This window comes from Lutra lutra, chromosome 13 (genome assembly GCF_902655055.1).
Source record: "Lutra lutra chromosome 13, mLutLut1.2, whole genome shotgun sequence".
Taxonomy (NCBI): domain Eukaryota; kingdom Metazoa; phylum Chordata; class Mammalia; order Carnivora; family Mustelidae; genus Lutra; species Lutra lutra.
In genome coordinates, this window is record NC_062290.1 from 31,119,544 (window position 1) to 31,145,530 (window position 25,987).

The 25,987-nt window shown below is 43.2% G+C and overlaps 1 protein-coding gene across 17 annotated transcripts in view; it reads right to left on the minus strand.

Moving 5' to 3' along the window:
• Positions 1 to 2,452: 2,452 nt before the first annotated feature.
• CDC14B (cell division cycle 14B) overlaps positions 2,453 to 25,987 on the minus strand; it is a 106,974-nt gene continuing 83,439 nt past the window's right edge. For 4 of the 17 annotated variants that reach the window (XM_047699740.1, XM_047699739.1, XM_047699737.1 and 1 more), the window contains 5 exons: positions 24,466 to 24,604; positions 24,135 to 24,294; positions 23,343 to 23,440; positions 19,472 to 19,617; positions 8,339 to 10,014 (listed from right to left, as the gene is read on the minus strand). In XM_047699740.1, the coding sequence (XP_047555696.1) occupies positions 19,503 to 19,617; positions 23,343 to 23,440; positions 24,135 to 24,294; positions 24,466 to 24,604 (512 nt within the window). In that variant the 3' untranslated portion in view covers positions 8,339 to 10,014; positions 19,472 to 19,502. The other 13 variants (XM_047699729.1, XM_047699728.1, XM_047699727.1 and 10 more) reach the window with 8 other exon arrangements.

Sequence of the window (25,987 nt, forward strand, 5' to 3'; positions counted from 1 at the left end):
AGCCTGGTGCTGATAAGCATTTGATGTTTTCATTCCATGTGACATAGGCCCCTCCGGAGCCCAAGAGGCCGCAAGGGGGTCACTAGTTCAGGACTTCTCTCTCTTCACTAGCTCCTCCAGGCCATTGTGTTTTTTCCGGAACCATACCCTGTGGTGTTGGAAAGTCCTATGGAGCTTTTGGACCTGGGTCTCAGAAACAGGGAAAGATCAGCCCTCAAAAACAGGAACTGACCTCTCCTGAGCTGTTCAGGAAAGAGCCACGCTGCCAACAGCAGGCGGGGCTGCCCTCCCCGTCAACATGGCGTCACCCAGCTGGATAAGACCGTGAGGGAAGATCTGCCCATTTCCTTTCACCGCCCCGGTCTCTCCCTCAGCCTCTACGAGGGTATGGTCTGTGGAAACAACCACCAGGGATCCGCCCTCCTCTCTGGATTGTCCGGCACCAGCCTGGAATCAGGCCCTTGGGCGGCCGGCACCGCTGCCCACGACACAGCACACATGTGTGTGGCTTCACCTGGCTCCATCCCAGGGGGGTCTGTATTTATGTGGTAAAGGGAACGAGGAAGGAAAAAAGCAGGTATTTTAAAAACATCTTTATTGTGGGGGCACCTGGCTGGCTCAGTCAGTATAGTGTGCGACTTGATCTTGGGGTTGTGAGTTTGAGACCCATGTTGGGTGTGGAGATTACTTAAAACTAAAATCTTAGGGGAAAAAGTCTTTATTGTAAAATAATATAGATAAAAGCTCAAAACTTCCTTAAAGCACCACCTAAGAAACAGATTTTCCCACGAGCCTGTCCATGTGCCTCTGCCAATCACAGCCTCCCCTCCCTCAGAAATGAGCCACTACCCTTAGTCCCAAGAGTCACCCCAACATTAAGGCTTTGTGCTTGGGAGTTTTATACATCTGCAGGATCCCCCTCCTGCCCTGTGGCAGAGCCCCCTAAGGAAACGGGGTGCCTGAGCAGCTGCTGTGTGCTGTCTTGCAGTTGTCTCGTGTTTCCCAGGCAGGGAACAGGGGGAGGACGTGTGTCTTTTCAGTTCCTAACTACTACCTGGGCAAGCATGGGATGAGAAGATGAGGCCGAAACAGGATTCACTCCTCAAGCCTAGTGTTCCTTCCACACTCCTGAAATTTCCACTTCAGTAACTAGTCTCTAGGGTAAAGCTGGTAGGAGAAGGACAGGGACAGGCCAGAGGACAGGATCCTTGGCAGGAGACCAACGCAGCCCCACCATGTGCTGTGTGAGGTCGTGTTCAGCCCCTCCCCCGGGGCGAGGTGTGAGCCAGAGCCAGCAACAAGATGACTGCGCACAGTGGCCTGAGTCCCACTTGACATTCTCCTGAAAACACGATGGGATTAGAAGTGTCCAGGAACGGTTTATCAGGTCTCCTGCACAGGTGAAGTTGGCAAGATTTGAGAGGCCACAAGATTAGGTTCAAGGTCGGCAGTGAGGCACTGGAGGAAATGAACAGAAGCTTGGCTGTCCCGGGAGCCTCATGGAACCTAAAGGGCCCAACGGCTCCTGAGACCTCTGCTGGGCTCAGGCTGCTTCTGCCCATCTCCCAGTGCTCCAGAAAGCCTTTCCCTCGGCCACGAGATTTCCTGTGACTCAGGGTGATGCTGGAATTTCCCCAAGCCAAGCCACAGTGACTTCTAAGCCTTGTGACTTTGCAAAAACGTGGCCCCATTTCAGAGGGCTGACTTGGGAGCACAAAGTCATCTGGAAGTAGGAATGCTTGTCATGTGAGACTGGAGTGGTGTCAAGGTGCACATGTCTCTCCAGAGTTCCCACGGTTCTCTAACGCTCTCTGTGAGGTAAGAACCTTCCTCGAGAACAACCATCCCACCAGGGGCACTGAGAACAGCCCCCATGTGTGTGCTGCCCAACCCGGGGGAGCTCGCCCCACCTATGACACACCTACACAACTGCCTCAGTGGCCCTGGTCTGCACTTATTCTGTCTAGACGCTGGCAGCATCCGGGCCACCGGCAGGAAAACTCAATCAAGTACCTGAGGTAAAGCCTATGTTGTCAGCAATGCAAAGTGGTCAGCCCCCATGTACTGCGAGGTGTGGCAAAGTGAGCTGGGAGTGAGCGGGGCCGCAGGAGCAGCCTTCAGGAAGAGGGTAAGCAGGCTGGGTAGAAGGGAAGGAGGAGAAACATGGAGGCCACTCGGCCTAGTGAGGGAAGTGGCAGCCAGGACCTGTGAACCAGGGTGGAAAGACACCCCCATGCCCGCCGCCCCCTCGGGGACTTCAGCAAGGATCTGTAGATGCCTGGAGTGGGGCCTTGGAAGGACTGGTGCCCAGGGTCGTGCTGCACCTGTACAAGAAGCACTCCTGGAGCCAGAGGGTGCCCAGCCAGGGAGGCCATACGAGACCTATCTATGAACTCAAATATTCTGTGGTAACTTTTTTTGGCGGGGGGGGGGGGGGGGGGACAGACCGGCTTCCAGCAGGTAAGTCACTGAGGCCCCTGATGTAAGAAAGTTCCAAGAAACACTATTTACTGGGAGCTTGGGATTGACCCGGCCCCACAGGGGCGTCAGCCTGGCCCCTTCCCATCCCAGGCACCCCTCCAGGTTACCTACTGGTAGGCCCAGCTCTAGCTTCGGCCTGAAACCTTGAGGCCCTGTGGAGGAAGAGGACACACACTCTTGCCAAGGCTGACGGATGCGCTTGAAGGAACAGGCTTAAACTGCACCTGGAGACAATTTCCGCTGGTGAGCACTGTGCTGTCCAGGAGAGAGCCTCTTGGGAGGTCTAGTCCTCGCGGATCCCAAGCCAGATTAAAAGCCGGTCTAGAAAGTTTACAGCTCGAGACAGCCAACTATCGCTGGAAAAGGGAGGAGATGGTCAGAACTGTATTTATGACACCAGAACCCGTCAATGGGTGTGGCAAGGACTAGTTTAATAGGCCAGCCAGAGAAGAGACTCCCCAGCGCATGCCCTCAACTCTTTGGTTCACTGCAAGGCAAACTGGGCTTGGCCAGAGCAGAAGCCCCTGATCAAGAGGGGTCCCCGGGCAGTGATCAAGGCCCTGCTCTGTCCTGTCCTAAAAGCCCGCCAGCCACTGGCCTGCCTGCACCACTGCTGTGAGGCATCCAGCTCGGTCACAACAGACCCCTCGCTCTCAGGAATGGAGACGGCCTCTCGGTGGCAGCCACATGACGGGATAAGCCAGGGCCAGGCAGGAAGGCAGTTCACTCACGGTCTCAAGGCCACCCCGCAGTCTCACAAATCCTCATGAACCCCATTCCTGAGGACTGAGCACCCTGGCGCTTTCTCACCAAGTGAAACCTTTCCTCCAGCCCCTTCTTTTGCCCACTGGGGCTTGGGCCAGAGCAGAACAGGGTGACAACATTCACTTCTAAAAGGTCCTAAGAGCAGCCATTCCTGTTTCCATGACACTGCCCAGGAAGCTGTTCCTGACTGGGGGGTGGGGGGGCAGCACCGCTTCCTGAAGGTGGCTGAAAATGTGTGGGGGTGTCTGGCTTACCCAGTGGCTGGGACTATGACTGGCATTTCGTGGGTGGGGATGCCAGACTGACTGCATTCTCCGGAGAGTCCTACGCAAAAGTGTCCCGCCTAAAAAGTCATCTTGTTTTACATGAAGAAACACACCCATGAGAAGAAACCATTGTTTTTCTCCAATTAAAAGAATGCACAAACCATACTACCTCCTCCACTCTTTCTTTTCCCACTGAAAGCCTCTCCCTGTTTAAAAACAGGACACAGGGCCAGTGTCAGAATCCCAGGGGCATGGGCCGGTCCCTGGTGATGGCCAGCCGACGTGGGGTCCGGTCCTGCCAGGTGAGAGGCCTCCTTACCTGGGCATTTCAGTGTGGATGGAGCACCTGTCATCCAGGAGCATGTCAAAGCCATGCAGACTTGCTAGCAAAGAGATGAGACACAGTTAGACAAGGCCAGGCTGCGGGAGAGGCTCTGCATTCCTACAGGGGCTGGGCCAGCACCCCCGGTGAAGAGGCAAGAGGTGTCTGGGGTGGCCCGCGGAAGGGTTTGCCTGGAGTCCATGTGTCCCCCCCGGTAAAAGAAGTGAGAAAAATAGTGAGGCTGTGACAGGTACACACTGTGCCAACCACTTGGAAGACAAAAGGCCCCGAATCCCAGTAAAGGGGCAGTTAAAGTTTGGACCCGAAAGAGCAGGGAGTAATGGTGACCGGTGACCTATAGCACTGAGGCCAGTGTCCTGCTCTTCATTAGCGACCTCAGCAGGGCCCTGCCAGCTGCTGCTAAGGGAGGGAATAGAGGGGACTCTCCACTGCCCCAGATCTTTGGGAGAGCCATTTTTTTTTTTTTTAAACACAATATATATATGGCTTTTGGTATGTGCCAGGCACTTGTTCTAATTAACAAATACCAACTCATTTAATCCTCATACAACCGAAGCAAAGGTTTGCACCCAGCCTGGGTCCAGAATTTACGCTCTGAACAATTATACCAAGCTGCTTTCTGACAGAATGTACACGAAAGCTTTAAATCACTGCACATTCTCGACCCAGTAGAAATGCCTTTGGTAAGAATTTATTCTAAGGAAATAAGCACCAGCACCCAGGAAGAACCCACAGATGACGTGCACAGGGCCCTGCACTAGTGCTGCTGGCAACCCCCGTGGGCAACAATGGGGAGACAGACTGCTGACATGGGGTGCTCCACGTCATGTTCGTGGGGAACTCCACCCCCGACCCTCCGCCTTCCCAAGCCCAGCACCACACTCAGACATGTGGGGGATGGGAAACAAACAGTCAACGGGTGGGATGCTCGGTGCTTGGCACTAGGACCTGTGATAAGGCACCACAAATACTAGCTATGGAGCGATCAAAATCGATCAGTCTTTCATTACCTAAGTATCTATAGAAAATCACCTTAAATGTATGAAAAAAATTAATTTATTGAAAGCTTTGTGCCAGTACTGTTTTGCTTTGCATAGATTATCTCATTTAACTCTCATCCTGATGAAGACAGGAACTGCTTTTCTTCCCATTTTACTTAACAGAAGGGGTTTAGCAGGTCACCAGTGTTGCCGACAACAGAGAGCCAAGAATCTACAGGACTAGGGTCTCCGGGGCTCATCACCACACTGCACGGCCCTGGAAGATGGGACTTGTGGTTTTACCGCGAGTCTTACAAGAGCCAAGCCTGCCCCCTTCACAGCACTTCCGTACTTTGTGCAGTTTGACCCTTGCCTATCACCAGAGCTCTGACTGGTCAGCAGGAGGGCGTGTGACCTAGTGCGGGCCTCAGGGCCAACCGCGGAGGGCAGGCAGATGCTGCGGGCTTTCAACAGAGGACAGAGCCTGCGAATCACACTCCGGGAGTAGCGGTGCCTGGTGGGAGTTTGGATGTGGGGAGAAGGCAAGTCCCTGTGGTTTGTACTTTGAAATCTGTATCCTGGCATGAATCAAAGCTGAGTTCTTTTGGCAACAGGACAGCACTCCTAACGGAACAAGCTCCTCCGTCCCTGACACAACCTGTGCATGATGGTGCGGGCATGAGGTCCTTGGGGTTCGGGCCAGCAAGAGGCCATCAGAGGGGAGGCAGGAAGACGGCTTTGGGATGGCATCTGTGCTTGGACATCAGAATGTGGGCACCTTGGCACTAGTCCTGCTCCTTGCTTAGCTCTTTAATCCTGACCTTGGCAGGTCATGTGAGGGGAATACAGTCTACAACCCATGAGACTCCAAGGGCCTGAATTTTGTGTCTTATCCTCAGTAATTTCTCCAATCAAACCTTTGCATTCCTTGAGCTAGTGCTGGGTGTGTCTAGAAGGAATTCATAACAGGAGCCCCTATCTTGTCTTAAGGAAGGGGCATCCCCCAAGTTCTTATGCTGAAGCCTTAACCCCTAATGCTTCAGAATGTGACCATACTTGGAGACGGGCCTTTAAAGAGGTAATTAGTTAAAATGAGCCCATTAGGATGGACCTTCTTATTGCAATCTGACTGGTGTCATAAGAAAAGGAGAGGACAGACAGAAGGACACCAGGAACTGGAGTGTACGGAGAAAAGCCCAAGGATGGAAACCTATCAACACCCTGAGCTTGGACTTCCAGCCACAGAACTGGAAGAAAATAGACTTCTTCAGCTGCCCCGTCAGCAAACTCATACAGAAGGTTATATCCACTTCATACTTCGACCACTCCCTACCATGATTTAGAACGGCAAGTGCATACAACAAACCAAAAGTCTGTTTGGTTAATACTTTTAATTATATGATTATAATTATACAATTTTCACTATTCAATGTTTTGTATAAAACCAGTTACAATACACAAGATTTTCAAACTCGACAATACGTACCAAACTACATAGATATGCAAAGTTTACAGGCCATTATGAAGCTTTATCTTAAAAATACCTTCAGGAAAATAAACATTCATTCAACCAGTTCTCTTGGCTTTATAAAATATGATTAGAAATATACATTTTAATAAAAAAATCAAGACAATGATTGATCAAATACTGATTAATCAGTTACATTTTAAAACTTTTAATAATCTGTACACGAGTGCAGGTTAGATAAAAGTCTGCAAGTTATTAATATAAAACTGCAGTACTATAATCAGATGAACTTATCTGCTGCTGACAGTTAATTCTACTGGGCAATTAAGGAGGTAATTTCCTACACAGTATAGGTGAATTGTCCAGTCTTTTGGACATATCTGTAGTATTTCCACTTAGCAACATGAGGAATACTCAGATTGAGGAGAAATGGAGGAGCAGCAGCTAGCCTGACCAGGACAGTTTTTCGCAGGAGAGAACTATTAAAGAATTAAAAGTTTTTTAAAGTTGTTTTTGATGAGCACTGCTTTCCAAAATGCAATAATTACTTGTAAAAATGTATGAAGAGAAACAGTTAAGCTACTTTTAGAACAAACATCAAAAGAGCGCATTGCTCATTTGTCATGAATGGTGGTGACTGAAGCAAAGGAAAGCCTCCAGAAGCTCTTGGCACGACACCACCCAGAGCGCCTGATGGTCCGCAGGGTGTGCTGAACCGGCCATCAGGCTCCAAGGGCAAGCACATTTGCCTCGTGAGAACACTTGGGAATTCCTCTAAAAAAATGTCTGGGCCCAAGAAAAGAGGTAGAAATCAGCCCCGTGAGAGGGGAGGAGGGAAGAGAAGGAAGTGGGTGGGTGACAGGCTAATGGGGCCAAGTTTAGAACAGAAGAACGCTGGAGATGAGAAGAGCAGCATGCCACCCAGAAGCGGCTACTGGGACAAGGAAGGCTACTTGTTTTAGTGAGGCACAGCTCAGGATTTACCCCTCTTCACAGACAGCTAAGAGAGATTTCTAGTTTTTCTTTAGCATTACAAAAGAGAAGTCTGTCTATACGTCTAGATACCCGGTTTTGCAGACGCCCTTCCTTTGGACTGTCTCTGACTTTGGACACGAGTCCCCCCAAAGCTTCAAGAACACCTAAAAATATTCATTTCTAATTTTAATCCCAGTGGAAACTATCTCGGTGTCCTTTCAAAGCTATTTAAGGCTTCAAGTTTGAAGGAATCTCTCCATCTGACATGCCCTACTTCATATTCCATAGCAACAGGGTCTCTCTTAGGACAAGGGAGTTAGAATCTCGGAAGATTCTGGGTGTGCTGAAGTTTCCGTTAGGGGAAAAAAAGCATCCACTCTTATTCATAGCAGGAAGAACTTTCCATCAGTCAGACCCAGAGACTTCCTGGATTCTACATACACCCCCAGTAAGTTTACTGGTGTGCTATGAAGTCGCCCTGAAGCATTATTCCAACTCCCCAGTGCGTTCTACGGAATGCTTCTTTATCAAATCACTAGTTTCCCATGACTCATTTCAGTGGGCCTGTTAAACACAAAGATTTTTTAGAAAGAGCCACAGTGATAGCAATTCTAGCTGGAAACTTGAGCAGCCAACACAAAAAGGAAATTTGTAAAATAAAAAAGTACTGTGGTTAATGCTGAAGCCCAGATTTTTCACTCTTGGCCAAGACACCAAATGGCTTATTCACTGGGAGGGAGACAGCACATGTAAATTTTTCTGATGTAGTAAAAAGCCAAACCAGGGACAGTTGAGATGGAAGTTTGATTTTCATAACTACCTGGATTATTTATGCAGGAGAGATGGTCTTTAAAATTGTCAAGGGAAAAATTGCCCTGAGAATTCAATGTTTTATGCAAGGGCACAGTCTGAATACTTAGTATTATCTCCGAGACAGCAAATGGAATGTTTCTCCTCCCACCCAGAGCTTAGCAAAGAGGGGTCTTCCCATCCAGTAAGTGGGTCTTTGTGTCTCTTCACTTCCAGGGACAGAATGCCACCTTTTTTTTTTCTGAGATCTAGTCCCCAGTGTTCAAAAGCCGGCATGACCCATCCCCTGACGGGGAAAGGCCACTTGTCTGACCAAAACAGTGGCACCTGCCATCTCCCCTCAAAGCCAGTCAACCTTATAATTTACTCCAAGAGAGTAAATATCAAAATGGAGCCATGGTCTTCCAGTAACTTTCTGCATTAACAGACTTGAATCTGTTTATTCCAACCACTTCTTACCACTCTAAGTTTTGTTAAAAAGGCAGCTTTTTAAAATGGAATTGCCTGCTCACCTGATTCATTCATCTTGTAATGTGAGGGCATTTGCCTTCTCTAGCCTTTCCATATTGTATCCCCTATTTTCCAAACCAGGACAGGCAAAAATTGGTTAACAATAACTAAAGCCATTCACTTTTTATTATGGAGGTAACCAAAGTGACTGCAAAATATTCTTGTATTTTGGGCCCCATTTTTTTGTTTTAGCAGCAAATAAATTATTTTTGTGATTGCTTTGTATCACAGATCTGCTGTGTTTCTGTAGGGGGGAGGGGCGAAGGCACTCTGCAAAGAGTTAGTTGTATTCCCTAACCAAAGGCAACAGTGAGTCTCTTATTTACAAACAACTGAAATCCAGATGTGAATGTTACTGAAATCAAAGGGTATGTGAATGGCCTTAGGCAGATCACACAAAAAAAGAAATCCACAATGCTACAAAGAAAGACCCTAATAAAGCAGTACTTTTTTTTTTTTCTTTTAAGCCACCATTATTTGGGATGGCTGTTTCCAAGGGAAAACACCAACAGTGCTGTTTTTAGTTTTTTTTTTAAATCATGTGTGGAAGGAAATATGACTTTAGTTTGTAGGACTGGGCAACCAATCAGTGGGCAGCCTTGGCATTCTCCAGTTCCTCAACGACACATAGAGGAATGACTTACAACAATCTTCCAACTCTGAAGCCAGTTTCCCCTCCCGAGTCTTCCTAGAGCTACGGCTCACATTCTCTTACCAGTTTAGGTTGCCAAAGTACCACTTTTTATCACAACATCCAACAGTCTTCAAACAGGGTTTTCACAGGTTCTTGTTAATAAAGCACTCTTTGGTGGAAGACAAGCAGCTTGGGTACTTCACAGAGTTACCATTACAACCACGTTACAAATGTTAAACTGAAGATGGTTAAACCAAACAGTATCAAATTACAGAGAGGATCATTTCAGTAACGCCTGTTTTCTCTTTATAAATTTTGACACAGGGTGAACAGAAAATAAATACATAAAAAACCTCCATCAGATCCTCACTTCTTCTGAAGGCCAGCAGCTAAAATGATTGCCATCACAGGGACACACGTGCACCACACAAACTGGTCAGCTCTCCTGACAGCAGAGGGCTTTTGATATTTACACCTGAGACTAAATTTACAACAGCTTTTTTGTCATTAAACTCGAGACATTTCTACAAAAGGTGAGCCGGGCCTTCTTCAAGTCACTGCTTGTGCCCAAACTCATGTAGTTATTTAAACTCCAGTGGACATTGTCTTCCTTGAATAAACTTCTTAGGTGGAAAGCAGCTAAGGCTTTTTGCAATTTTGTTTTGTTTCCAAATAAATTGTGCTAAGTCCTGCTGTAGTTTTCTGTTCCTAGAGTCTTCCTTCAGTTCTGGTCACAGGTTTTTACTTAACGCAAGACTGTTTTAGTCCTTGAAATGGAGGGACTACAGGGGGAGAAAAAAAAGGATTTTACCATGAAGGTTTCCAAGTGTCCCGTATGTAGTTACCAAAAGACAAGGAAGGCAACATAATAAAAGTAGTGACATGCTAAAAAGTATACACTTTGTATAATTTTTTTAATGACAAGTATTTTGGAAAAGACAGTACAGTACCAACCATAAAGTAAAGACAAACGGGAGAGAAAGGCAGAGCAGAAAAAGGTTCAGTTCTGCAAAAAAATAAAAAATAAAAATAAAAACAAAGAAAACAGGAAGGGTGGGCAGAAGCAGCAGAGCAATGCGAGTACCATAATGCCATTAAGGGCATTTGTTGCAAAGCATTCCTTTTCCTTCCTTCCCTCTGAGGAATCAGGCTGTGGGAAAGGTGGAAAGAATGAAAAGATAAAGAAGTGTTACTTGATTATTTCCAAAGCGAGAATTCGGTCACAGAAAAAGCTCTGGCCCCTCAAGCAGTTTCCAGTGGAGCTCGGGCCAGCTGCCAGCAGGGCGCCCCCCCACCCCCTCTGCCCCAGGAAAAGCCATCCTGCCATTGGAAACTGACCTGGACTGTCACCCCACCTCCCTTCTATCCTCCCCATTTTATTCTGTCAACTTTGAACTCAACAGCAACTTTCAGAGAAGAAACTAAGCAACGGGTAGAGTCAGAGAAGCCAGTTCTCATCCGGAGGTGCCCTCACTGGGTGCTGATGGCGCTCTAGGAGAGTAGCTTGTCTGAATCCATCACTTAGTCTCTGGAGACCCCAATGGAACACTGCGTTTCTATAAGGGTCCAGGTCAACTGGTGCACCCAAGTGTTGAAATGTCTGGAATTTCAAAGGGGAATCAGTATCTTAGAAGATCAGAGGAAACCGACATTTTTTTTAAAAGGATATTTAGCAACAACATTCTGGTGCTTCTAGGTAGATGCACTTTCAGAGATAATGACCGTAACAAAAAGACAGGAGCCCAGAATTGGTGGAATGGACACTGAGATCTGAGACTGTAAGAGACAAGAAGCAGTGGCAGGCATGATGATGACAAGTCACAAATGAGCAGACTTCAAAAGCCCAAGAAGTCCTGAATGTGGTACTCCCAACAGAAGGGCTCATGGAAACACTCACGTTTTTAGAGGCCAAGGAAGGCACCCTGAGCATTTATCTTCCCCCACGATATGGATAATTAGCTGCAAAATACCTCAAAAGCCATGAACATTAGGTTGGTTTGACAGGTGGAACAGAAAGTGATGGTTCCCAATGACATAACTTGGAAAAAAAAAAAAAATCACTTGTCCCATGACCATTTTCTCAGAAAATGAAGGAAAGAAAAAAAGGACTCCTCCAAGGAAATAGCATATGCTTATAGAAACATGCACTTGATGGTACGTATGTTGGGTCAAGACATGAACTGAACTGGATTGTACCCCATGAGGTGACTGCAGGTCCTCAATCAGAGGCACAATGATGGAACTTTCAAGACTCTAAGAGAGCTCGTCCGAAAGAAAGAACTGGAAAACAGTTCAATTCTCCAATGGATTTAGTAATTCTTAAAAGAGAAACAGCAGAATGATTTATAGCTCTAACAGCAATTGGGAGAGGTGGAAGCCCATTGATTTACTTCTTCAGACGTGAGAAAGGGCATGAGGAAGGTGCCACATGGAACACTCTCTGCCCTGAGGGTCAGTGTGCTCCATCTACCACCACACACTCCAGCGCTCCAGGCCTGAACTGAACGCTGGGCCATAGCAGAGCCTAGCACCCAGGAGTAAGGCTCAGATGAGGCTTGTGTTCAATGGGTACAAGAGGGAATGAGCATCTGCCAGGAGAGAAACATGGGGGCATTTCCTCCCCGCAGCAAAGATTTATGACACCACCTAGTTTTTCAGCCTCCAAATAACCACTCTTTTAATGGGTTTGTGGAAAAGTTGTCCCAAGTCGTACAGCCTCTCAGTAAACTGTCAAAAATCGAAAGAGCCAAATCAGTGGAAAGTGAGCTTAGGTAAGGTCTTCATCCCGGAAGCCTCTAGGAAGGGAACAGAACATGGGCATGAAAGGTCAAGTTCCGATGGCAGGACAGATAGGACGAGGACGATCATGTGTGAACATCGACCTGCAAAGAGAAGGCTTCCGAGGTGGGGTAACAGCAGACAGGCAACGCTGGTGCCTTGGAGGTATTTATTTTATACTGAAAGGTATACTAGGTTCATTTCCTTGTATTGCTGTCTAAAGCAAAGTTTTCAATTCAATACTTTACTCAACAATCTTATATTGCTTTGTCCTGAATCAGACTATGCACAAATGTGTCAATTCCCTCATTACTTTTCAATGAAAAATGAATACTATTCAGTAGGATAAAAGCTGCAGGCTACAGCTTGGCTATATCAACTCTATTTCCTAGAAGCAGGAAATGGAACCTGTACATAACGTATTTGCCTTCATTTCATGAGCTATAGGTGGCTCACAGTTAAGGTGATGTGAACACAGGTCAAAGACCCAAAAGAGGCCAAGGAGACCCTGCGTGAAGGGAGGTGGGAAACACACTCAAAACTCAATTCTCTCTCATTGGTTTATTTCTTCATCCTTCCCAATCTCTGAAAGTCCACTCTGAGAATTCAGAAGAAGCCTTTTGGCTTTTGGCACTATCCCAAATGCCTGGAAACTGCTTTGAGTCATTTCAAAATTCAGTCAAGTGTATTCAGTCTGAATTCTACTTTCAACCCCTCAAAGCATCCGGTGCACGGACCTCAGGCAGATGCTCACTGCAATCAGGAACCACCTCTGCTGAGAAGCACAAGTTTAGATCACTAGACAAGACCTAGATGGAAAAACTGCCGCAGGGCCACACCCCTCAGAGGAACATGGTGTGACTGGGCATGCGTGGTCCCGGCTCCTGGACTCTATTCCTCTGTGGCCTGAAGAGCACAATCCAGAAAAGCAGAAAGCAGATTTAAATGTGCAAGACATACTCAACTGTAATGGAAGCCTGAGTAATTATACCTAAAAAAAAAAGTTCATTCAAAACATGTCTAACTAGTCCCAACTGCAGGCTTTTTATTTGAGTTTTTGATAGTTTAAGTCACCTAAAATGTCAAAGTTAAAATGCTCCCATTTCCCCCTACTTATTGTAAAAAATTTGGAGAAAAAGAAAATGATAAAAAAGTAAAACTCCCTAACTGTCCTACCAGATAGAAGAACTGTTAATAATACAGCATATTTTTCCATTACATTATTTCCATACATGCATAGAAATGTATGTATATATAAATATTTAAATATATGTATAATACACATAAACTTACATATTATACATAAATATATGTATAAGCATATACATATATTTGTAGATGTATACATTTCTATACATAAAGTATATTGTACTTTTACAAAACTAGAGTAATATTTCATAATTTTTATGTGTAGCTCTTTTCACTTATTGCTTCATGAGCATTTATCCAGGCCATTAAGTTTTCTTTAAAAACATGACTCTTGATTCACTTGGCATAATTCAACAATCTTCAGCCCATCTCCTCTTCCTCACTGTTATAAATACCATATTGGTATTATGTTATAATGTACCTAAATCTTTGACTTTCTGTCAGTATTTCTCTAATATTCTTTTCAAATGGAATTAGAGAATAAAAAATTTATGAATATTTGATACCTTTCAATGAAAAATTCAAAATCCCCAAATTATGAATTGGTGTCTTCAACTACTTGAACTAAGGCCCTATCACATTCTTGTGTAAGTAAATATATGTAGTGAAATTATAATGAAAGAATGAGCAGAGGGGGGGAATGGCAGAACTAAACAATTCCTTAAAAAAACAAAACACACACACGCACACACAGAGCTCTCCCTGTGGGAGAGCTAGTCCCTCAGGATTAGCAAGTCCCTCAGGATGCAGGCTGCCGAAACCTGCCCCGAAGACTAACTCAGCCATCCCACAGCCTCAAAGATATGAGGGCAGAAAGTTAAACAAGAAGCAAGGAAAATCGTGAAGGATGCTTTAAAGTCTGGTTCAAACTATCTTCAGGCCGCTTGTGGTCTGTTATAAGAGAGGCACTGGGCCATGAGCACAGGACCACAGGTGTTGTCAACACCAGGCAAAGATGCACAAACACAAAAAGGGCACCTGCCTTCCCCTCCTGAGATGACAGTAAGTAGGTTATTTGCTCTTCCTTCAAAAGGGGAGTGCTCCTGGAATATGCTAAAAGTGAAATGTCTGCTTTCAGTTCATGATTAACCACCAAAAAAATAATGAGCAATGGATTTGGTCATGGAACGCGTGCATTTTCTTGTCATAGCCTGTAATAATGAAGGAAAGGAAGATGCTGGGCTCCAGGTGAAAGCATAAACCCCCCTGGGTGTGTACTGTGGCCAAGAGACCAGGCCCTAGGTAAAGAAGGATTCCAGACTCACTGGTGTTCTCATATCCCACCATCACACTTATTTGCAGCTAATTCTCCAACAATTTTGCTGTATCTGATAAACAAAAAAATTTCCTCCAAGCCTAACAGAGAGCTATGGAAATACAAAAATGTATTGAGTACAACCCTCTCAATTTTCCCATAATCTGACCCCGAGACCACCATTTCCAATGTTGAGAACCACCTCTGAAAAACAAAACAAAACAAAACAAAGCCTACATTAGCAATGGCCCAGATTTTCTTAGATGATGAACAAGTCAAACACATTTGATTAATTTCCTGTCACAGAGACTCTGCTTTCTCCTCTCTTTCTCTCTTCATTTCTATCTCCAGAAGATTAAACTTGAAAATCAATGCTTGGAACTTTTCAGAAGAGTAGGATTCTTTTCTCACCTTTTAAAACTGCTTTTTCTTGAAGCAGATCTGGTGGTTCTTTTAGTAATGCCTGCACTGCCAGAAATGTTAGGTTCAGATGTTTTACAGCTCTGAACACTGGACTGAAGAATTACTCTGAAAACAGTTGGAAAAAAATAAGATTATATTCACTGAAACAATTTTCAAATACTTGACGGAGGAAGGCATCTTTGCACTTTAGTGCAAATTATTTTATTGAGAATTGATAGGATTTTCCACAAACACATTTGCCAAAAAAAAATCTGAAACACATTTTCACATCCAAGTCTTTTTCATTTCCCCATGAAGGTTACACAAAGATAATCAGAATTTACTTTGCTTTAAGGAACAAATCACCTGGCATCTTAAACAATTCCCACACCAAAGAAATCAATCAGTAGAACAAATCTTTGTGCCCCAAAGTAAAAGTAGATTCTCAGAATTCTAGTCATAAAAACAAGAAATCATTTAAAAGCCCCAAATTCTAAAGAATATGAATATAAAAATCTATAAAATAGTCACTCTTCGGAGGTGAAAGGATGGGCAATTCACCCCAAATCATACTTACTTTATATAACATTTCAATTTTAAAAATATGTTCAAACAAAACTTGAATTTTGTCTAGATTATAACTACTCACTAAATCACTAAGTACCATTCACATGAAAGCAAAATTGTTTGAATTTTGTGAATCTTGATTTAATTAAACTCTAAAATAATCTCAAGGAACTGATGCCTATGGGTGTAGGTTGTCCAGGAGGCAAATTCATGAGTCAGAAGAACACCCTCAGATAAAGCCCACATAAAGCACCTTGCTCAAAAGTAGAGGGTGTTTTGTGATTCTTCATTGAATGGTCACGGGGAAAACAGCAGAAAACATCAAAAGATTTTATGTGCAACCCTTTTCTTCAACAGATAATGACCAAAATGCTGAACTGCATACACACACATTTATATATACATTCGACTTTTATTTATCTGTAGGAGAAAACACTGCTTTAAAAATAAGCTTCCTCCTCTCATGTCCAAACGAAGGTGAGAATGGATAACCACTTAGGAGGACCCAGCTCATGAAGAGTAAACAGAAACCATTACGACTAACTAATATCTGTCTCCTATGCCTGAGTTACTGCCATGTTAATTAATAACCAAAGCCAGGTCCTCAAAATGCAGCAAAGATCTGTAAATTCTGAGTATTAACCCAAACCAAAGCATATTCAGCATTTAGTAAAATGCTTAACTTCTCATCACTTAAAAAAAAAAAAAGAGATGGGTGGCAGTGGACCAGAGAGGCAGCCTGGAGGCCAGCGGTTTCCAAGCTATTTGGGGGGTGGGGGAGTGGAGAGGGTGGGGGTGCTGCTCTCTCAGCTGGTTTGCTTTATCCCCATAGTCTTCCTCAAAGCCTATGAAACAGGTCTTCGGTCTCAGAAGGAAACTGATCCTGGGTAAATGAGCCAATGGTTGCCTTGGGATTTCTCACAAAGCTTTATCACTCTAACAACACAGAAAAGGTATATGCAGACAGTTTGATCAAAGAAGGCAACCAACCGCCCTGGTATATGATTTCCACCTCTGAAAACAAGGATTTAAAAATCTTTCTGATCATATCAAATGGGGTGGGGGGGACAGGAGAATATTTAATGGTCTCTACTAACAGGATTTGAATATAGAATTTTTCATAACGCAAAACAAAACCACCACCAAACTTCCACTGCTATTTCTGAAGCCCAGTCTGGGGGCCTCACACCTGTTCTGCGAGGCTCCCAGGTTTTATCTCCATTTAGCCAACGAGAGAAAATAAGACTCCTGTTGGCTTTTTTGGAAATACCACACCAACTTGTCAAATAATTTGAGGCCACTGATGGGCAAAAGTATAGACAATCCCCACCCTGTAAAATCATTAACATAAAAACAAGAGCCATTATATTACTTGTTTTAGGAAATTTAAATCTTGATTTCTTAACTACTACTGAAATATTCACTATTTGAAAAAAGAAATCGCTACTAAATCAGGCTGGCAGGAAACATCTTTTAGAAAGCATTTCTTTATAAAATTAATGTAAATAATTCATATGGCTATTTTGAAAATAAAGGCATGACAGAAATCTGGAATGTATTTAATCACACCAGTAGAGATTCAGGTAACTAGTTATTTGCATTAATAACACAGCAGTTACTGTATCTGTAAGTTATGCATCGGTAAACTGGAAAACCCCCAGCAACTACACTTAGATTATTACCTTGGTAAACTCCCACCACACCAAACGTAAGGTAGATCCAACCTCCCCCAAGGCATGTGGGAGGCCACTGCTTCTCACCTTGAGCAAACCAGGCCAATCACATGGCTTTGCAGAGCAATATTCTACATAAATATTTTCTCCTTTCCCAGTGCCCCTAAATACTTCCCTCAAAAGGTAACTGTAAGGATTAAACCTGTTTACATCATTGTTACTGCTGAAGGCTTTTGTTTCTGTAAATTCCTTTCCATCTTTTCCTTAATCCGCAGTCCTCCTTTTTATGTCTTGCCCACACAACAGTTCACCTTCTTTTTGGCAACCTCTTTGGAGACCCAGTATTCCCAGATGGAGACTTGCAACTTGAGGCATGTAGCAAAGCAAGTAACTGACAAGCCAGCTCTCTTACCTCTCAAACTACAAAATGCTTTGAACATAAATGTTCAGTTCCAAGAAAAGAAATCATCAGTGAGACTGTGTACTATTTACACTTGGTTATCCACCAACACTAAACAAACTTTCCAAATGATGGGCCTGAGGCCCTACAACTTTCAGGCTCACCTTTGCCACTGTCTCAGAGAATCTAACGCAACCATCTGTAGTGTGGGATAGGCTGTTACCTGGCATGCCTGGAAAATCAGACTATCAGGCCATGCTACTCATCAGCCAATAGAGGTGAATACCAGAAACGATACCCATAAGTAGTCCCCTCACAAGATAACTATAAAGATTATACCTGTTTACATCACTGTTACTGCTGAAGGCTTCTGTTTCTGTAAATTCCAAATTAATCAGGCAAGCTAAACTGAGTACTCTTTGGGTCTATAAATGCATTGAAAAATATCGGTAATAACAATAAAAAAAGATTATATCTTACACAGAATATTGAAAAGAAAGGTGTCTGATTGAGACCATTTTTAAACTTACCCTGGGAAAAGTAATACAACTACAAAGTGCCTAAGTATTATTAGCAACGATTCCACTCGTTTAGAACTCCACGTATCTAAAATACCTTTCCCACTTAGAACAGTCTGAGAATAAATCTATGTAGTGCATGGTGTTCTTGAGTCAGAATATGCAGAAACCTAAGCTTAGTAAGAGGAATAAAGGAAAAAAAAGAAAAACAAAAAGATCTGTATCAGAAATACTGCATATCTGTCTATGCAATAATAAACTTGGGATTCATAAGATACTTGAGAAAATGTCATAATAGGAACATGTTAATTTTGAAAAGAATGGCATCTGTTGGATTTTTAAATCTTTTCTAGCCATCTGAAGACACTCCAGGAAGCCATGAAGTACAAAGTACGAGAGTTGGTTGCAATGGAATTCCACTTTGGAGGAGATCCTAAAAGGAACTTTCATACTCCTTTATAACTCCCAAGTCCAAGTTGGAACAAGAGAATGAATTCTTGAAATATGAGCTAAAGGAAGAGTTTCAGAGAAAAAAGAATGCAGCGTAGACATAAGAGGGTAGTGGTGAACCACACTCTCACAGGACACACCCTCCTTCCTATGCTCTTGGTGGCAACTGCATGGTGTTCCCCCGGGGAAGCTTCCTGCCACACTCTACTGCAGAACAAAAAGTCTGTTCACTGTTAAGATATTCATTTCAGGGTGAAAGATAACAAGAGAATACAAAATCTGCTATAATCACCTAATAAGGGCGTTTTGATTACCTCTGGGAAAGGAAAATGGGAGAAAGTAAGCACAGGGGCAGTCATGCAGAAGCACAAGGCTGAACAAGGGACTCCAGTCTTCTCTGCTGTCCTATTTCCATTTAACATGATTTTTGAAAACTGTACTAACTGCATTCCCTACAGGGAAGGATGTGAAATGAAGCCAAGGAGAAGATTCTGCTTACTCAAGGCAGAAGACTTAGCAGGGAAGCAGCTGCGGCTAAAAGCACTGCAACCAACGGCAGAGTCGGAGGGGAAACACCACACAACGCTCACTAGCTGCAAAAGCAAATCTCTACCAACAGCAGGAAATCAGTGGGCAAATTCTTTTTTGCTAGATTGAAAAGGATATGCTGAAGACATTTACTCTGGAAATTAGAGGAAATTGACTGAAAGAAAAACACCCCAATTATCCCAGACTCACCAACTATTTTTGATAGGAAAAAGAAACTATTTTGGTGACTTTATAAATTACTATTTCAAAAAATGCATTAAGAGTAATAAGCACAACTTAAAAACAAAATTTGTTTTTTTAGTATCCCTATAGGAAAGGATCAGGGAAGGCCTCCCCCCCCCGCCACCATCCCATTAATTAAGAAGTTTCAGAAAAAGAACCTTTGAAAAGAGGCAAACCAACAAAGCTAGGAGAGCTGACAGTGAGAAAAACATGCACCATGAGAAACACACTGGCCACCAAAGGTGACCATATAGAGAAATGGAATGGGACACTTACACAGCAGCTATCTGTCAAAGGGTCCCGACGGCTACTGTGTTCTGAAACCATCAAGACAGAATAGCAGGATGGGAAGAATGTAGTCACAAACAATCCACCAGATGACAACACTACACAGTGCAGAGGTCAGCACAGCTAGGGAACATCTGGAAAGGGGTGAAGGGGAAAGAACAGATGTTCAAATTGGGAAGCCAAAATAAATAAAATAATAAATAAATAAAGCCATGTGTGAATAGTAGACACCCTGTGATAGATACAAAGGGGTGGGAAACAAGGATGGGATTTTGCCATTTTATGTTGGGGAGAAAAATGCTACCTGAAGTTTTAAATTGATTTGGTATTTGGCAACAAAAGATTAGATCCAATCTCTACCTGGATAACTGGCCCTTGTTAATTTAATTGTACGATACAGAAATCAGAGTTGTACTTACAGGATTGAAATTCTTCGAAAAGCACAAGATACGCACACAGAAAACTAAATCAAACCAGAAGATAAGGAGGTAGCCCTGGACTGATCATTAACAGTGATTCAAAGGAGGCACAATTATAAATGAACACAGTACAGCAGCAGTGATCTCATGTCAATGCAGTCCCACACTGGATCATCTAAGAGTTAAGGCAAACGGCAGACTCTGAAAATAAGGACTAGAGAAGCACCCCTAACCCCGGGCAACACAAAATGAGGAAAATTTCCCCCACAAATCAACATAAGATAAATTTCCTCAGTTGTTTTCCTCATTCATTTTCCTCTTATGGCCAAACTTGGCTTTCAGCTCAGTATTTCTTAATCCAGCGGTCTAGTTTTTGGCAGTGAAGAAGGAAACCTCACAGTTTGAAGAGTGGTGACTCCATCCAGCTACTTCTAAATGGTCACCAGGACATATCTGTGACCAAACATAAAAGGCTCTATTGAACATTTGCTCTGTGCGAGTAATGGGCTGATCAAGTCATAAATGACTCGCCTGGCTTACTATGAGACCTTTATCGGTGTCCTTGTCATCTTAATCACTGAACAGGTACCCTATATGGTCTCTCGTGACAAGGGATTACACTGAGGACGGACCTGAAATCCAATCTAACCTCACCCTGCAAGATATACCTGGCAGCAAGTTACAGCTCATTTACTCCTTCCACAAAAACACAAACCTAATATATATTAAGATTACAGGGCTTAGTATTTAGGCAGAATAGAATAACTGGCTTAGGAACACTAGAGGACTCTCTATCCACCCCAAGTTTCATTTGCAGCTACTGATTTAACAGTGATCTTAAAGGCAGAATGGTCTGAATATCCAAGTGTCTCCATCACAGATTTTTCATCGTTCTTCTCCTAAAGTTCATGGCATAAGAATTATTTTCCAATGATGAGAGCACACCCATCCATACTGTGCAGCTAAGGAAGATTTAAAGCAAATTAGATCTGTATTTTCACCTTATTCCCAGGTAGGCTACAATGGACTCTTTATGCACCATTTCATTTAACACTGACAGAAATGAGCAGTATGCAGACAGGCAGCATGGATGGAGTTATAAAATCTACCAAATCTATTTTAGCACAGACAACAATATACTTGCCGTCACGTCCCACAGATCGCGTCAAGGTCACGGTGCTACCTGATTTAATGTCTTCGTGGTAGTCGGGATCAGACAGACTCTCTGAGAAAAGGACTACTTTACAGTATCTAACAACTTTGAACTTTACCCCCCCCCACCCCCAAATACTGTTTGTAAAATAGAAAACAATAATTGGAATGCTATTTTTGAGTACTTTAAACTTGCTCTTAAGAATCACTGGTACTAAATATTTTTCACTAACTTTCCTTCTTATAAGTATTTTCACTCTGGGACACCTCACACGCCAAGGTGAATGTGATCACGTCTAGTGTCGCCTTCTGGTTTCCCACAGTATTTAGAATTTTAGGCTTCATTCATTGTTTTCTTTTACACTGCCACAAACCTATCAGCTATTAAAGGGACTTTAATGGTCTCATCTGTAGAAAAGAGCAGCAAGTGACATGAACTCTCTGGAATACATATTCACAATGTAACAGACTCAGAGTGACTGAAGGAAATTTCCTAGAAGCCCTATTTAACAGGAACTTTTGACTAAGCAGAATTCCCATCCTAACTCCCAACCTGACTTTTCATCAGAAGCTTTTGAGAAATAAACTAATGTTGCAGATTCATAAAAACAAAAAACCTGAGCACGACTAAAAGCAACCCACAAATCACCCATTTTCTAGGGCTTATGACGCAAAGCCCTGGACCAGCCGTGCAGGCGATACCTGGAAGCTTGCTAGCAGTGCGGTCACAGACCACACCCCAGGACCAAAACCATGATCCACATTCTGACAAGCTCCTGGGAGACTCAAATGCTTGGGGAAGAATGAACATTGCTTGAGGCGAGTACCTATACCTATCACGCCTCCTCTGGCCTCAGGAGGATTATCTGGAGGGACTACAATATTTCTAAATAAAAAGAACCATCAAGGCCTTAGATGAAGATTTTCTAAATTAAAATCAAAATGGCATCTGGAGTTACATAAATGACACAAAAGGCACCATTCTGAAAGCTTTCTCAGTGAAATGCGGCTGCCCCACACTGGAGAAGGCCCGGTGAATGCCTGTAGTCCACACGGACACGTGTCCTTCACACGGCCCTTTTCAACTGCGCTCTTTTCTGTGTGTCTTTTAAGAACATCTCAAGGCAGGGGCCCATGACGACACATGCCTTCTGTGTAATTCTACTTTAGATAACAAGGAGGTGCCAGTGAAGAACCACTGTGAATTTAAAAAAAAGGCCTGTTCTCTGCCATGAACGTTTATGATGTCATTAGGTCCTTACTGTATTACAAGATGATTACTGAACAAAATCACATGTCTACATCACCCCCCCAAAAAATCAGATGAAACAAAACAAAATAACAAAAAAAAACCCCATAACCAGAGGGGTGCCTGGGCGGCTCAGTCGGTTAAGGGTCTGATGCTTGAATTTGGCTCATGTCATGATCTCAGGGCCATGACACTGAGCCTTGCATTGGGCTCCACACTGGGCATGGAGTCTGCTTAAGATTCTCTCTCTCTAACCCCACCAAAAAAAAAAAAAAAACAAAGGACATAACTGGAAATGTGGTACCCCACAATGAAAAGGAAGGTTACTATAAGGAAGGAATCCAACAGCATAAATGAAAGCATATACTAAAGAACATACTAGAAAAAAGTGCAATGGCCAAGTCTTTAAATTCTACATATTTTTCTAACAATCCTAGATGGTCCATGAGGTTGAATCCCAACTAGCACTTACAGAATCAAGTACAGGTGAGCATATACACACTGACTATAAAACTTCCTATCCCATACTAAACCTTCTTCTGTAACTTGAAAATAACTCCTCAAATGAAAAATACAAAATTCTTATTTAATCTAGTTCATTATTGCCCTAAAATAATAGAACATAAAGCTACAATGTCATCCCTGATTAAATGCTACCATATCCGAACAAATGGTCTATAATATGGTAGTGAATTTAAGGAAATACACAATTTCAGCAACTCTGGGCAAATCTGTTATTCTGTGGTTTATATCTGCTGGCACTCTCCTGAGGATGGCCTGTGGTGATTATCCATGGAGAAAAAGCATTCCCAATACTGCTTTCCTATGTACACAGCCTAGAGAGGTTACAACACAAGACGGAGATAAAGGACAGCCAAGAGCTTCCTGGGCAACAACCCTGGGTTTTAAATAATGTCAATAACCATTTCGAAGTAGCATAATGGGCATGCGACTATGGAGAAAAACAGGAAAAAATGCTCATGAAGGACCTCCTATACATATTACATAACATCAACCACACAAAGGAAACCAGACTCACGTGAGGGGAATAGCGTTTGTTTTTGACTGTCTTCTGCTTTTCAGGGCCCGCAGTCTATCACCTTGTGTCACTCCATGGATTTCGTCATCATCACTGTACTGTGTAAGTAAAGAAACACTGAGCTAGTGACTTAAGTTGCACGTATTAAGTCAGTAAAGCATAGCACCTGCATTTATTCACATAGACACATACAAATAAACTGCTGAACTCTAAAAAATTTTGCTGCTTTCAAAATAAAGCTACAGGTCGCATTTCAAGACAACCAACAGTTGACTTTACAGACACTGAACCCAACAGCACTCTTGTTATAAAACATACTGACTGTGAGGAGGCATCATGGGTTTTCAATAATGAAACAGTCTTCATAAAATTTCACAATCCATGTACCACCACTCACTATAGTACCACTACCCCCTAAACTCCTGATTCTTTAACATTTCCCAACTGAGAACAACTAGTTCCCCCAAATTAACTGTCGCAAAATGGGAAGGTGGTGGGGAGGCACACGGGGAAGTGTCAACTAGGTTCATCTAAAGAGCTTACTTCACATACCTCATTTTTCTGGTGCCTAGTAAGCAAACAAACAATTTTAGTTTTATGGACATATGACCTTATCTTAACTATTTTGAATAAAAAGTTCCTAGAGGGGGCTATAAGTATTAAAAAAAAATGTATGACAATAATCCCTCAAAATGTACTTTTTTATTTTTATCTACAATTTCCCCGTGCCCTATAACGTCCTCAACAGCACTGAAAACAATGACAACAGCGTGATGGGGATGGTTCGATTACCAGTTCAGGTTCTTGCTTTTCTTGATTCTCGACCCCATTGATTGAAATGTCATCAACAGCCAAGAGGAGTTTTGAGACAGCTGCTCTGTGTTTTCCATTCTCCTGTCCCCTTAACTTTTGACGAAAATAGTCACCGTCCAACCAGAGGCTTGCTTGTTTCCTAGAGCATTTAAATAACATCATCAAAATACAGCTTTTCCAGAAAGACACACACAAATGACTCTCTCCTACAGACTATCTGTTGTTACTGGAGACTAAGAAAAACCCTACTTCCCATCATTTTCCAGACCCACGTGTCTCCTGAGGAAACCAAAGTTCTCTGTCTACTTACATCACCAAAAATTGTTGCTGTGGTCCAATCACTGAGCCAGGTCTGCAGATTCTGACCCAAGCAATGGTTTCAGCTGCTGTCATCCTGTAATGCTTCATGATGTAGCAGGCTATTAGAGTGCCTGTTCGTCCAAGGCCAGCTAGAAAAAGAAACAAACCAAAGGGACCTGGTCTCATGTACTCCAGAATTGTGTTGGGCAGGTACAATTTTTTAGAAGGCTTCCCATGATTCTGCTTCCCTCAACAGCAGTTCTCAAGTTTGGATGCACACAGTAATTACCTGAAGGGTATTAAAAAACACTGGGTCTCACCTCCAGAATTCTGATTTAATTGGTATGTGATACAGCCTTGACATGGAGATTGCTAACATCCCCCAGATAGTTCTATGTAGTCAAAGTGAAAATCACTTTTTCCAAGTGATGATTCTCAATGAGTACAGTGTTTTCTACTCTGGGTTTTCTGTTAATGGTACCACCATCTTTCCAAATGCATGAGCTTAAACTTTTACACTTCTTCCCTCATCCAACAGTTTTTTCCTACTCTACTTTTATTCCCATTTTCACATGGATTTCTTTTTTTACCTCTATTTCTGTTGTCCACCTTTACTCTCATCTAGACTATATCATTACCTCCTGTGATGGTTAATTTTGTATGTCAGCCTGGCAGGTGTATTTGGAAGAGACTGACATTTAGATCTGTGAATAAGCAGATTACCCTCCATAATGTGGGTGGGTCTCATCCAATCAGTTGATGGTCTGAAGAGAATACAAAGACTGGCTTCCTCAAGCTAGAGAGAATTCTCCAATAGCCTGCCTTCAGATTTAAGCCGCACCATCAGCTCTCCTGGGTCTCTAGCCTGCCAACTCACACGAGAGATTTTGTACTTGTCAGTCTCCATATTCACATGAACCAATTATTTATAATACATCTCTTTCTTTATATATACAGCCCATTGGTTCTAATTTCTCTGGAAAACCCTCACTTAAGACAGATTTCGGTACTTGTAAAATGCTGTGCTACTGTAACATATGTAAAAATGGGAAGGAGCTCTGGAGTTGGAACTGTAAAAGTCTGGAAGTTTTAAGGCACAATGTTGGAAAAAACTTAAGACCACACTGAAGGGGCTATTGGTAGAAATATGGGTGTTAATGGTGATTCTGGTTCTGACTCAGATGGGAATGAGGAACATGTTACTGGAAACCTTGTTAGAAAGTGTGTGTTGGGGGATGGGGGCTGACTAAATTGTTTTAGTGCTTTATGAAAGGTAGAACTTGTGACAACCTTGGATATTTAGAAAAGGAGATTTATAAGCAAACTATTTTTTTTTTAAAGATTTTATTTATTTATTTATTTGACAGACTGAGATCACAAGTAGGCAGAGAAGCAGGCAGAGAGAGAGGAGGAAGCAGGCTCCCTGCTGAGCAGAGAGCCCGATGTGGGGCTCGATCCCAGGATCCTGGGATCATGAACTGAGCCGAAGGCAGAGGCTTTAACCCACTGAGCCACCCAGGCGTTCCTATAAG